This window comes from Macrobrachium rosenbergii, chromosome 14, assembly GCF_040412425.1.
Source record: "Macrobrachium rosenbergii isolate ZJJX-2024 chromosome 14, ASM4041242v1, whole genome shotgun sequence".
NCBI lineage: Eukaryota > Metazoa > Arthropoda > Malacostraca > Decapoda > Palaemonidae > Macrobrachium > Macrobrachium rosenbergii.
The window spans coordinates 45,362,186-45,377,270 of record NC_089754.1 but is presented as its reverse complement, the minus strand read 5'-3'; the positions used below and the strand labels follow the sequence as shown (position 1 = coordinate 45,377,270).

Sequence of the window (15,085 nt, the reverse complement as noted above, 5' to 3'; positions counted from 1 at the left end):
CATATATATATATATATATATATATATATATATATATATATATATGTACTGTATGTATGCATATGTATATATACACATATATATATATATATGTATATATATATATATTGACAGACAGTCAACTAAAATAAACATCTCCATGAATGAAAGATGAATAAACATCACAGAACAACATCCACATTTAAAATTCGTTAATCAGCAATGAACCACGTACCATTAAACTACATTGCAAATAGCCCCGTCAATCACTCACTAATAAGGCAGAACTTGAGGCCGCCTGACCTTGCTACGGACTTTATTTAGATACAAAGTTTTCACCTATAATTGCATTCGTTCTGGAGGTCCCGAACTCTTGAATTTCTTAATTGTTGTTGTAGTGTTTCTGGTGTCTAGTATAAGAACTCCGTTGTACTCAGCTTGAGCTCCTTAATCTTTTGTTTCCAAGTATAAAGCTTCTTTGTAGTTAGCTTATTCAGACATTTTTTTAGACTCATGGAACCGGTTTGATTGGCTTGTTCTGATATGAGAGTTGAACAGTGGAGAAAGTCAGACTTAAAGAGGTTGGACAGCTAGGAAGGAATGAGAAAAAAACAGAGAGAGAGAGAGAGAGAGAGAGAGAGAGAGAGAGAGAGAGAGAGAAATTGATGGGACGTTGTAATGAAACGCCAGTACTGCTTCACTGACTTGCTTTCCACTAAATGGGAATGTAGTTTTTTCAAGTAATAACAGACCCCCAGGGTCTAGTGCTAACGGAAGTGGGTCATAATGAGGCTTGAGAGTGAGGGAGAGTTACTGAATGATTAGAATACGGTCAACACATTGCTCCATCTCTCTCATCATTCCTACCAAGCCTTGCATCACTTCAGGCCTTGATCTCAAGCCCATAAACGAAATTTCAAGTTCATGATAATGCACGGAGCCCTTTCATTATCTGAGGTCACAATTTGGGAAGCAACCCAGCAAAATGTTGGGAAATATGTTGCAACTCTATCATACGAATTCATTTTTTATTTGCCTTAGCACAACCAACTCAGTGTTATATTGTTTTCTGTTTGCTGTGATGCCCATATGCCATCTTTGTCCTGTTGTCTTGGCGTTCTGGAACAGCTCTATTCCTTCCTAAAATGTAAGCATCTACGTATTGCTCTGTCACAAATTTTTCTTAAATTTACAAAATTTTATTGTTTGAGGACCCACCAGAGGTCATGAAGTACAGTGTCACTTTCATGGCCAGAAATGTGTATGTGAACTTCTTGAATGAAGCTAGTCTTTAATCATTAGACCTGGAAATCATTCTCCTTTGAAAACCTCGACTCGTGGGATGGACAACAAATTGTTCTTAAACTTGCAAAATTTCATTGTCTGAGAACCCACCAGAGGTCATGAAGTACAGTGTCACTCTCAAAGCCAGAAATGTGTATGTGAACTTCTTGAATGAAGTTAGTCTTTAATCATTAGACCCGGAAATCATTCTCCTTTTGAAACCTCGACTTCTGGGATAAACTCCCTTCGACGACGTCCCAAAGAAGCCCATTTTATAACCAGCCAGCGATAACCTTTGCAAAACGTTCTGTCCTGGTAGGTTACGGCTGCTGGTTTTTGATGCCGTGATCGCGTGACGACGTACGTGAGCTACTCTCTCGTGACATTGTTTACTTCCTTCATTCGATATGAGGTTGATGACAGACTTCGCTCGGGTCTCGCGTCAGATGCTTTCGTTTTTGATCATCGTTGACGGCCAGCTGCTAAGAGCCATACTCAAAGTAACCACGTTCTGGATTATTCCTTGCTAAGCAGTTTAGGTTACTCATAAGGCTTCCCCTCAGCCAGAGTTCTGTACATTACAAGTCATGGGTGTTAAGTTTAACCAAATAACTGAATCACATTTCCTTGCTAACTTGGAGTTAGCCGGAAGGACTTTTTCTTGTTTTGTGGCAGGAGACACCCCTGGAAATTGGGAGATGCCAAAGGAACAGATAAAATGTAAATCTGACATAAGGCGAGAATAATTTCTTAGCAACAAGTGAAAGAAACGAGAAGGCAAGGGGAGGAATTCTAAATGCTGATTATAGTTTCATCAGCAATAAATAAAGGTTCCTGCATTGATATGCAGGAGCTGCATATGTAGCAGTAACTTCTCATTTAGGTAACTTCTCAGTACCTTAAGATACCCTCCTTCAGGTTGAGAAATACAAGACGATAGCCACTTTGAATTTATTAGAAAGGTTAATTTGTATATAGCCATGCTTCATCTCTTATGATCCATTGAATAGCCCGTGCACTATGATACGAACTAAGATACAGTAACTCGCCTTAGTTCATCATGATCGGTAGGTCTGGGATTACTTTCGGTGGGAGATCACAAATGACCAATTTGTTTTCTGGCCTTCTTCGTAAATTTAATACTAACTGAAGTCTGTTATCTTTCGCGCAAACCTACGGTCTTCTCTCTCTCTCTCTCTCTCTATCTCTGTTGCCTGCAACAAGATGATCATTTTTAAACTAATGAAAATAATAAAAATGAAGTGGGGCTTCACCCCGGAAGAAGCTGGGACGTCTTTTGACGTGGTAGCGCACGTTTGCCGGGCGATTAGACCCATGTTCGATCCCGAAACAGCATGGATACATTTCCTTTAAATACAGTAAGCCTTTGCTTCCCGAAGAATTGAATTATGCAGGTGGGTGCCAGTCGAGTGTATAAGGTCACACATTACGGCGAGAGAAAGACAGTCAAAATGTATATCATCATAACTGAATTCGGGATGTGGTAGGGAGGAGAGGGCCAGGCTTGGGTTGGGGCTGGGGGAGGTGTGGTGTTGGTGGGGAGGGGGGTGTTGCCGCGTCAAGGCAATCATCATCCCTCCGGGGTGAAACCATTCATAAAATATTCCTGAGATATGCTTCCTGTGTTTGTTTGTATTCCTCTGTATCAGGCGAAGGCATTTCTGCGGGAACAAAAGGCCACTAAAGACCCGGGGAGGTTAAATCGAACGCAAAGCCCCTGAAAGGCAGATCATGGTTTCATCGCCGAAAGGGAGCTTTAAGTTGAGACGGCTTCGTGACGTCAGAGAAGAGTAGTCGAAAGGAGAAGAGATAAAGATTACAGGACGGACTGGGTTACAGAGCCCTTCGCCCACTCCAGGGCTCCGTGAAGTCTTGAGTTGAGAGACTTCTTTTATTTAATTTTTGTTTCTGTTTTTCTTCTGTCTTTTGTTTATCTTTTTTTTTTTTTACCTTGAATTTCTTTCAAACTGTACTGAGGAGCGTCCTTTGTTGAAAGGACTTGCACGTGCATTTGGGAATAGAGTTTGTCCATTTTAAATTTCAACTTTAGTTATAAAAGTGGGACTGAGTTAAAAGTATTCAGCAACCAGGAGATGAAAAACACGTAGTAATCTCAATTATAAATACAGCTAGTGATAGTAATGACTAAAACAAAAGAAAGAAAAAAATAAAAGACGATGATAATCCTCAAAGGCAGAGGGGAACTTCTGAACTTCCTTCAAGCGGTGATATCACGAATCCGACCTGTCACGATCAAGGAGATAACGTTTCAGCCTCTTGAACAGCCCTGACAGATGAACACGATTAAATGCCCCTAAATATTTTTGTTTTTTTATTTCATTAATGTCACTCTTCAGTCGATGCGACGCGCAAGCACACTTTATTGTATCTTTTAGTAGCTTGTTTTCAAACGTTGCTGTAGGTAGCCGTCGTCTCTTGGTTGGGCAGAGTCTAGAGGGCTGGCATAACTCAGCATAATTCAAACCAACCAACAAAGGTAGACAATATTTCCGTATTTTGCAACAGACGTTACGTCAATCGACAAAACAATTAACGAAGCAAATGTAACTTTCCTCGTACCTATGGACCAGCTGGCATAAGGCCAGCTCAATCTAGAAATAACAAGACCCTTTTTCTCACTCCCATGTAGGAAGTTTCAGTGCAAGAACGGTCTTAAAAGGTAATTAAATTAACAACGTCTCTCCCAGGTCTCTTGCATTGCCCTTTCTGTAAGGTGAAGAGAAGTTGCTGCCTTTATATCTTCATTTTAATTTAGCAATAAAAGGGTGCGTTAGTATTATAATTATTACACAAAATTATTGCATATTATTAAAACATAATCATTCATTTAATTATTTGCCACTTACATTTTCTGGAGTCTCCAAATAAAATAGTTTTATTGTGTTTGGCATCTACAAAACGTTTTATCGCAATGGGTTAATTGTTCTTGAACGCGGTTAACGGAAACAATTTTTAAAAATCACCGTTGATGTGCTTCGTGCCTCTTCATGATATGGTCAGTAACATTTCCGGAAGGGAAAGGAATCTTTTCTCAAACAACCAAATAAACGAATAATAATTTGTTGCTCTCTAAACGTTTCAGTTAAAACAAAGCCGTTAACCGAAGCAGAAATTCTTCCGAATAAATAGAGCGCGCTGGCGACGTAGAGTTGCCAACGCTTTTTTTTTAAAATCAGTTTCCAATTTGCGCTTTTCCCAACAGGCCTACTTGTTCTATTTTATTTTTTGTTCCCTCAGTTACGTGTGCTCAGGACTTTCTTTTTGTATCTTATTTTAATGAATGTAATCCGATAATTATATAATTTGTAAATAACTTGCATACACGTTTGCATTTTTTTACTGCTTTTTTTTACGCAATGTTTGTTAGATCTTTTTCCGGGTGGGTGAATTACCTGGAAAAAAATAGAATCAGAGAGTTATCTTGGTTTTAATAATAGTCGTTTAAGATAATTAGGTATAATCGCCTTACCAGAACCTACACATATGCATACATACATATATATATATACTGTATATATATATATATATATATATATATATATATATATATATATATATATATATATATATATATATATATATATATATATATATATATATATATATATATATATATATATGAAAATTCACTAAGCATACTAAATCAGGTGAAAGCAATCATTATGAATTAGTAAACATTTGCACTAGCCTGACCCATATTTTATTATGTACATAAAATCACACAATTTGAATAATAGAAAATATAAGAATACTTGACACTGCCTAACACTGAGGTAAACAAATAAGGAACTAAATAACTAGGCAAATAGAGAGAGAGAGAGAGAGAGAGAGAGAGAGAGAGAGAGAGAGAGAGAGAGAGAGAGAGAGAGAGAGACTCAAGCCCCAGACTCTGTGCAGTAATATATCTAGCAAGTCATATGTCATGTGACCTTTTACTTATCAAGTTTCCCAGTCAAAATATGTGGGCCATTAATACCTAATTCAGCGAACCTCAGGCGCAGCTGACACCGAGTTATTTTTGTACAAGAGCAAACCTGCCCCTGCCTGGATTGACGCTGAGGCCTGGTAAGCTCACAACAGAAGTCGTGATACGATTTTGAAAGCTTCAGAGCTTCAGAGACACACTTCTTTCGTTTTTATGACTTTATGTTTCTGTTTATGTGTATGATAATAATAATAATAATAATAATAATAATAATAATAATAATAATAATAATAATAATAATTATTATTGTTATTATTATTATTATTATTATTATTATTATTATTATTATTATTATTATTTTTAAAAGAAAAAGACCTTCAGGTTTTCTTAAAAAAATGGCAGTTTCAACATTTTATTTTAATACGCTCAATTCGTCTTATCAGTTGCTTTTTTGCGCTGAATGAATATCGGTCAATTGCTTGCAACCATTCCAGCGCAAGAAAAGCAATTGATAAGACGAATTGAGCGTTTACTATATAAAATAAATGCAGATGAAACTGCACAAAACCTGTTTAACAAAATGTATTATTATTATTATTATTATTATTATTATTATTATTATTATTATTATTATTATTATTAATGGAGAAACAGGTCTACGGTTATGTACGGGTACAGACATATTAAAGATGAATCAGTTGAAAAGAGGAATCGAACAGATTCTCGAAAGGTCTCAGTACAGATTTATTTTTAAATGTAATTGTACCCTTACATGACTGTGGATTTGTTTCTCCAATAATAATAATAATAATAATAATAATAATAATAATAATAATAATAATAATAATAAAAAAACTTTATTTCTGCATAAGCCATATACATTATGTGGCTGTTTATTTGTATCTTTTATTTGCATTTTTATTATTTACTCTTTTGCCAGTAATAATAATAATAATAATAATAATAATAATAATAATAATAATAATAATAATAATAATAATAATTATTCATTAAATATTGCATCGGGAGCATTTCGGTCTATTTCCACCTTTAAATTTCATTCTTGCCTGGGCAACAAAAGGATATTATCGGTCTCGCCTTCGAAAAGAATATAAACAGAATTTTAACATCAATTCGTAGACACAATAGCCCATGCTTAACCTATGTTTTATATATTTCTCTTCATTTATCGAAATAAGGGAGGTCAGGGACGCCGTGGACATACCTGTGCGGCACAGGTACAGTCTCGGGGGATTTTAGTGCACGCTTGCACCTGTAACCCAATTAACTGCTGGCAGGGCGTACTCTTAATTTAGGAGGAGTGGTGTTGTTTTTCGGAGGTTCAAAGTATCTATGTATATATATATTTATATATAAATATATATATATATATATATATATATATATATATATATATATATATATATATATATATATATATTTATATACATATATACATATATTATATATATATATCATATATTCCTATATATTTACAATATATATGTTGTATATATATATATATATATATATATATCATATATAGATCCCTCATCCCATTGACGTACGTTAAGCGAAGCCTCATGTGTTCCTCATATATTTACAATATATGTTGTCGAGTATTTGTCACCCCATCATACAAGGTTTCTCATCCCATCACTGGTGCTTGTAGACAACCATTTTGGAAGTAGGAGGTCACAGATGACATTTCATTTAGTAATATATTAATATATATATATATATATATATATATATATATATATATATATATATATATATAGTGTGAGTGTATGTTTATATGTATCTATATGTTTTCACGTGTTTTATGCGTTTACACTCTAATCAGAATTTTAACTTATTTTCTGTTTTTATAATTTTTTTTTTTAGTAATTTATCACAAATCATCACAAAGGAAGGTATTCGATAAAAAGCAAACTTGACAAACACTTACTCTGGTTCCTCTAATGAAACTTCTCTTTGCTAGTGAGACCTAGCCCTCTCGGGTCTCATTCTGACCCATTCCCACTCGCACCCGAATTCTAAGGTCTTCTGCAAGGTCCAGTGCCGCTTCTTATTCTTTTTTCCAACATAATTTTTCCTGCCTCTTTGCCTTGTTGTGTTACAGGCCATGAGACGTTGGAGGAATTCTCAGGCGAGTCAAAGGCTTCCACAGAACTTGTCAGTCAGAAAGGAGGAGGAGGAAGAAGAAGAGGAGGAAGAAGTAGAAAAATAGTGAATTATTCATCGACCGTCTCTCTCTTTCTCCCTCCCCCTCCTCTCTCTCTCTCTCTCTCTCTCTCTCGACCTTCTTTCTCTACTCATATTACATGACCCCACCTTTCGGTAGTGCTTCTCCACTTCAGCTTTTTTTTTTTTATTTTCTTTTCAGCATTTATTTACCCACCTTTTCTTCTCTTGGCAATAGAAACGATTCATACACAAAAGCTCACCGTTACACTGTATGAGATGCGTTTTGGTCGTTATATTTCTGTTTTTAAGTAAAGTCTCGCAGTGATACGCTGCGTTCAGTGGTCTGTTAGACATTATTCATCTGTCTTCTCTTTTATCTAAAGGAAATGATTGGGTACGTAATAGAAAACGGAGATATTTCTAGTTTTATGACGAAAATAGTGTTCAGGTCAATGTACGTCTTTCAAGACAGACTCTGTCAGGCTGAGGTATGCACAGAGTACGAAAGTCTATAAATGATAAAAATAATAATATTAATAATAAGATTCTTGAAGAAATGAAAGCAATTCATTTTTGGATGTCTGAAATCATCAATACGGACTTGTGAAAGACATAATAATTGTAAAAATTGATTTATCAAGAGTTTATAGGAATCAATTTACTTCACTTTGTATTTATTATCAGAAGAATTGATTACGTAATTATGGATCAAATAACATCAGAAATGCATTTATTATGAAGTAAATAACTGAGGAAGTGGGTTTATTATAGATATAATATTCCATTAATGATTAATGGATTCAGTATTATGAAAATCGATTAATGAGCTGTTCGATAAAAACTAATTAAGGTATCGGTAAGACTTATTCAAACAGAGTCTAGAATGAATTGTGGTACACAGGCAAATCGAATAACTGCCAAAACAGAGATGGGGAACCAAAACAGACAGAAAGGAAAAAAGTATATAGAGGTATTTAAAAAAATTAGAATAACTTATAAGGCGAAAACAGACAGAAAGGAAGAAGCATAAAAAAGGTATTAAAAAATGGAAGATCTTTTATGGTGAAAACATACTGAAATGAAAAGCATAAAAAGGTATAAAAAAGGGGAAGAACTTTTATGGCGAAAACATACAGAAAGGAAAAAAGCATGAAAAAGATATTTAAAAAAAAATGGGAGGACTTTTATGGCGAAACTAGACAGAAGGGAAATCATAAAAAAAACTATTTGAATAAAAAAATGCTTAATTTACAGAAGGGAAAAACATAATAAAAACTATTTTAATAAAAAAATGCATAATTTACAGAAGGGAAAAACATAATAAAAACTATTTTAATAAAAAAAATGCACAATTTACAGAAGGGAAAAACATAATAAAAACTATTTTAGAAAAAAATGCATAATTTACAGAAGGGAAAAACATAATAAAAACTATTTTAATAAAAAAATGCATAATTTACAGAAGGGAAAAACATAATAAAAACTATTTTAATAAAAAAAAAATGCGTAACTTACAGGCAGGAAAATCATAAAAAAGCTATTTTAATTTTTAAAAAATTGCAGAACTTTTACCCCAGGAAGGTCTGTTGCTACTGCTGCAATCGACCGCGCAATAATGCCATTCGACGTCGTGGAAAGCCAAGACAGCAATAGTAATAAATACACTTCACCGCAACGGCAAACTCCCGAAACGCGTCGATGAGATCGACCTGAACAATGTCGTCGACGCCTCCAGTATCTGCTCAAGGCAGTCTCCACCAGTGTCTTCACCCGTAGGGGGTTATTGCCGTCAGTGCAAGTTTTCCTTTGAATAGGAAGATCTATCTCCTCCTTTGAATAGGAAGATCTGTTTCCTCCTTTGAATAGGAAGATCTGTCTCCTCCTTTGAATAGGAAGATCTATCTCCTCCTTTGAATAGAAAGATCTACCTCTCCTTTGAATAGGAAGATCTATCTCCTCCTTTGAATAGGAAGATCTGTCGCCTCCTTTGAACAGGAGGTCTCTCCCTTTGAATAGGAAGATCTGTCTCCTCCTTTGAATAGGAAGATCTGTTTCCTCCTTTGAATAGGAAGATCTGCCTCTCCTTTCAATAGGAAGATCTATCTCCTCCTTTGAATAGAAAGATCTGTCGCCTCCTTTGAACAAGAAGGTCTCTCTCCTTTGAATAGGAAGATCTGTTTCCTCCTTTGAATAGGAAGAAGATCTGTTTCCTCCTTTGGATAGGAAGATCCTTCTCCTTTGAATAGGAAGATCTATCTCTCCTTTGAATAGGAAGATCTATCTCTCCTTAGAATAGGAAAATCTGTCTCCTCCTTTGGACAGGAAGATCTGTTTCCTCTTCTGAATAGGAAGATCTACCTCTCCTTTGAATAGGAAGATCTATCTCTCCTTAGAGTAGGAAGATCTATCTCTCCTTTGAATAGGAAGATCTGTCGCTACTTTCGTAGTCAACTGTGCGCATCTTCCGTCTTTTATCTTTTCAATAACATTTCCCCGACGGCCATCTTGAAAAAAAGGGCATCTCGTTGCTCATCCCTTTGTCCTCTGCTCTTAAAATGATAATGAGCTCCCGTGACCTTCCGCGGGGTCACAGTCATGGGGTAGGAGCCACATGCCAAAAATCAATACTTAGAGCGGAAGGATAACACAATTTTTATCCTTTTTTTCTCTCTGTTTCTTCCAGCATCGATTTCTTTCTTAGTTTTGTCTGTCTGTCTGTTTGTGATGTGGTTCAGTTTTCGTCGTGTTTTTTCGTGAGAATATTTTGATATTATTTATCTTGTTACTTACTTATTACACTATTTTTCGGGCCTCGTTTTGGCCCGGTACCTTTTCACATCCTGTTTGGTTCCTGTATCTTGTCTTTTTTAAAAGAACTGAATTGTACAGTAGCGAAAACTAGATTATCTTCTGGGTGTCCCTTGAGATGAAAGAGGAAAAAATGGTTTTCACGACCACCTGATAGCTCATGGCAACTACCGCCGGTTCCCTCGTATCCTATCCGGGAATGTAAACAAAAGGCCTCTGTGTGATGTGCGTAGGTTTGTAAGCGGGACAATGACAACCAATTCGGTCCTGGTGAGGAGACCAAATGGCGTGCACACCGTAAGTGCAGGTTCTCAATGGAGCCGTTTGAAAGTACTATCACTGGCTTACGATTGATATTAACAGGGCGGGTTCAATTGTCTGTGCGAGTACCGATGGCTGAAATGTAAAACAGCGAGACGCAGAGCTCGAGGGAGACAGAAGGAGAAGAAGAAGAGGGGTTGTGAGAAAGAGAGAGAGGACATAGCGAGAGGAAAAGAAGCCTTACGTAAGGCCTCGATCCCCTCGTTTCCCCTCAGCGTTTCAGATTAATCTATATTTGAAGGCTATTTCTCTCTTCCGGCGGTCAGCCATCGTATTTACCGTTTGCTGTTTGGGAGAGGTTATTGATCTGCTGCTGCTCCTGCTGTTTCTGCCTCGTTTAGCCTATGTTTTTTTTCGCCATATATATATATATATATATATATCATTTCTTACGATTATTTAAAATTTTTTTTTTTTTTTAAACTAGTCAACGTTTTAGGTCCGGTCACCTCATGTTATGGATGGAGTAGAATGTAGAATTGAGGCTAAATCCCAAGTACTGGGACCTGTGAGGCCATTCAGCGCTGAAAGGGAAATTGTGAGTAGAAAGTTAAGTATACCTTAGTTTAACCAGACCACTGAGCTGATTAACAGCTCTCCCAGAGAGGGCTGGCCCGAAGGATTAGACTTATTTTACGTGGCTAAGAACCAATTGGTTACCCAGCAACGGGACCTACAGCTTACTGTGGAATCCGAACCACATTATACCGAGAAACGAATTTCTATCACCAGAAATAAATTCCTCTAATTCTTCATTGGCCGGCCGGAGAATCGAACGCAGGCCTAGGAGAGTGCTAGCCGAGTACGATATCGACCCATCCAATGAGAGTAGAAAGGTCTGAAAGGTGTAACAGGAGAAAAACCTCTCAGCTGCATTATAAAACAACTGTAAAGAGAGGCTGGACAGCAAAATGAAAATCTGAGAATATGAATGGAGGTATAGTAAAAGGAATGAAAGGAGTTGCAGCTCTAGGCGTCGAAGGGACGCTGCAAAGAACCTTTAGTAATGCATACAGTGCGCCGCGTGAGGTGCACTGACGGCACTGCCCTCCTACGAAAAGCTCACGTTATGTAACTAATCTTTCGTGGCCTTCGAGTCGTCAGGCAATATTTTTTTTACGTGACACTTGCTTCATCGGATTTCCGCCTCTGGTTCCGATCATCGTAAGAGCTAGTATTGGAAAAAGCACTTGGCACTGCATTAGTGCCTTGGGACCCTTCTTAACGTTCTTTAGCCTCAAAATTTTTTTAAGAACTGGGTTGTGTTCCGTATGAGTTATTTTTGTATTTTTGGTTTCTAGAATAACATTTGCGCTCTTAAAAAGCAGTTTTTAATTTGTTTTACAGGAAAGTAAGTTGCTGAGAAACTTGTAATTAGTTATTTCTTAATGCTTGATAATATGTATGTATGTATATATATATATATATATATATATATATATATATATATATATATATATATATATATATATATATATATATACATATGTGTGTGTGTGTATATGAATGTCTTTTACTGTAATACAACAGTATAATATGAAGATAAAAGGCCCATAAAACACTATTTCAACGTGTTTTATGGGCCTTTTTTTTATCCTCATATATATGTGTGTGTGTGTGTGTGTGTGTATGTGTGTATGTGTGTGTATGAGTGTGGTTATCTGTATATGTGTGTGTGTGTGTGTTTATGTATTCTTCACATTCAATAAACACCTCACGAATTGTCTTCTTCATTTATTCACAATCTCAATGAAACCACGAAACTTATTGAAGTCTCATAACTCTTTTTCCTTGCTCTTCTTCAGATAAAGTCGCCGTCAAAGTAATAGACAAAGCGAAGCTGGACCAGAAGACGCAGAGGATGCTGGCCAGGGAGATAGCCAATATGGATGCTGTGGCCCACCCAAATATTATCAGGTGAGTGACTTGGGAGTTCGGTGAGAAGAACCTGGGACGGTTGGTTGTAGCAGTATGCCTTTTGTGGCGTAGAGAGGTTGAATTTAGTCTTTGGGATTTGTGTGTTTATACGTTAGGCTATGTTTTTATATATGGGTTCTCTCTCTCTCTCTCTCTCTCTCTCTCTCTCTCTCTCTCTCTCTCTCTCTCTATATATATATATATATATATATATATATATATATATATATATATATATATATAGAGAGAGAGAGAGAGAGAGAGAGAGAGAGAGAGAGAGAACGCATATATATAAAAGCATAGGCTAACGTATATAATATATGCGTGTGAGTGTATTCATTTATGTATACATATTTACAAAGTACATACATACTATGCACATTTATATACACATAGATACATACTTACATTACACAGATGTATATTTCTATCTATCTATCTATCTATCTATCTATCTATATATATATAAAATAATATATATATATACTGTATATATATATATATATATAAATTATATGTGTATATATAAGAATAAAAAATAAAATTGGGTTTTTCGCCTGCATTTTAAATCATGTGCTTTAAGAGAAGCAAATCGGTAATCAATATTGCCACCGGTATCCTATCCTATTGTGGAGATGAGGCCTTCTAGCTTCAAATAAAAAAAAAAAAAAAAAGCTGCGAAGGTATTCAGAGGGATTTGCCACAATATTCCCACAGTAACTATCCCCAATATTTCCATGGTATTTATCCGTAAAATTCCCGCAGCACCGGTTCTCGGAATATTTGAGACACCAAAGCGCGTAGCGAGCGGCTCAGTTTTCTTTAGAAACTTAAGATGTTTTACGAAACCTTCAGAAAACGCTAAATTAATCATCCGCACAACCTTGAAGTATTGATTTTGATTTTGATAACAGCTAAAGAAGATTTCATTCATCTGACGTGAGGGCAGTGGCTCGTGTTAATCATTCTTTAGATATTACATTACACTCAGACATGGCCGCCATGTCAGAGTCATTTTGCAGTTGCCCCCCGTTGGGAGGTAGTGCCGTCAGTGCACCTCACTCGGTGTACTGTAGGCATTACTTGAGGTTCTTTGCAGTGTCTCTTCGGCCCATAGCTGCAACCCTTTTCATTCCCAGTACTGTACCTCCGTTCATATTCTCTGTCTTCTATCTTACTTTGCACCCTCTCTTAACATTTTGTTTCATGATGCAATTGCGAGGTTTTCCTACACCTTTCAAACCTTTGTGCTGTCAGTTTCCCTTTCTTCGCTGAACGACTTCATAGGTCCCAGTGCTTGGCCTTTAGCCTAAATTTTATATTCCATTTCCATTCCATTCCATTTCATTTTGCAATTGCATCTTTCTTATATATCGCATATATTATGTCGTTCTGCATATACTTGTTGAAGAGTCCGTGATAGTCAAACGTGGAGTGGAAGGACCGTAGACTTTATGTGTTGTGCGGAACTATAGATGAACGAATTAACATTGCGTCTTCTATAATGGGATTCGATCCTCTTTTCAGGCTATTCGAAGTCGTGGAGACGCTCTCTCGCATCCACTTGGTACTGGAGTTCGCGCCAGGCGGGGAGCTCTTCAATCGAATCACGGCGGAGGGACGCCTGTCCGAAAACGACTCCGCCAAAGTGTTCACGCAAGTGCTGGCTGCTGTCACCTATTTGGTGAGTTTGCCAGCTGCGTCTGTTGGTTTAATTACAGCACCTGTAGGTTTAATTACAGCAACTATAGGTTTGATGACTCCACCAGTAGGTTTGATTACTGTGTCTAGTTGTATAGTGTGTGACTCTTATCTGTTAGGTAATTACTTCTCTTAATTAATTTTACAGGCAATTAGGTCAGGTGCCTCGATTTTCGAGTAGTTTTTCATGGTCAAACGAATGTCAGTGGTCTTTGCGATTGCTCAGTTTGTGTGTGTGTGTGTGTGTGTGAGAGAGAGAGAGAGAGAGAGAGAGAGAGAGAGAGAGAGAGAGAGAGAAACTTGTGCGTGTTTATGAGAGAGAAGGAGTGAGTTTTTGATACTGTGTGTAAGAGACAGGAAAAGATAAAGAGTTTGGCTGTTCGCTGCTGTGTGTGTGTGTGTGTGTTTGTGTGTGTACGTGTGTATATGTTTGTATGTGCTTGTCCGTGTAGGTGTGTGCGTGCTTGTCTGTGTATGTGCCTGTCTGTGTATGTGTGTGTTTGTTTGTGTATATGTGTATGTGTTTGTGTGTGCTTGTCTGTGTATGTGTGTATCTTGTCCGAGAGAGAGTGAGAGTCTGAGATGAGAGAGAGTGTGTGTTTGAGAGAGAGAGAGAGAGAGAGAGAATAAGTTGCATGTGGATAACTGGAACTTGTGCGCGCTAGATGTAATACAAGTGTTATCGGAAAAGGATTAACCACTTCCAGAATTTGTTCGTGGATTGGCAACAGTAAATATCGAAATTCAAAGAAGTAAATCAATGAACTTAAGATCTGGGTTAGATTATATGAAACTTGATTGTCAGAGTTAATCTATACTACACTATTCAGTACTGTCTACAAGACAGAAAGGCAAAGTAAATAATATTATAGAATGGAGACGATTATATTTATTTCCCCCTGTCTATAAAATGGTTCT

At 36.7% G+C, this 15,085-nt stretch overlaps 1 protein-coding gene across 4 annotated transcripts in view; it reads left to right on the top strand.

Moving 5' to 3' along the window:
• LOC136846070 (serine/threonine-protein kinase NIM1-like) overlaps nt 1-15,085 on the top strand; it is an 88,963-nt gene that overhangs the window by 67,238 nt on the left and 6,640 nt on the right. For all 4 annotated transcript variants that reach the window (XM_067116755.1, XM_067116753.1, XM_067116756.1 and 1 more), the window contains 2 exons: nt 12,355-12,466; nt 13,994-14,150. In XM_067116755.1, the coding sequence (XP_066972856.1) occupies nt 12,355-12,466; nt 13,994-14,150 (269 nt within the window). The remainder of the gene's footprint in view (nt 1-12,354; nt 12,467-13,993; nt 14,151-15,085) is intronic.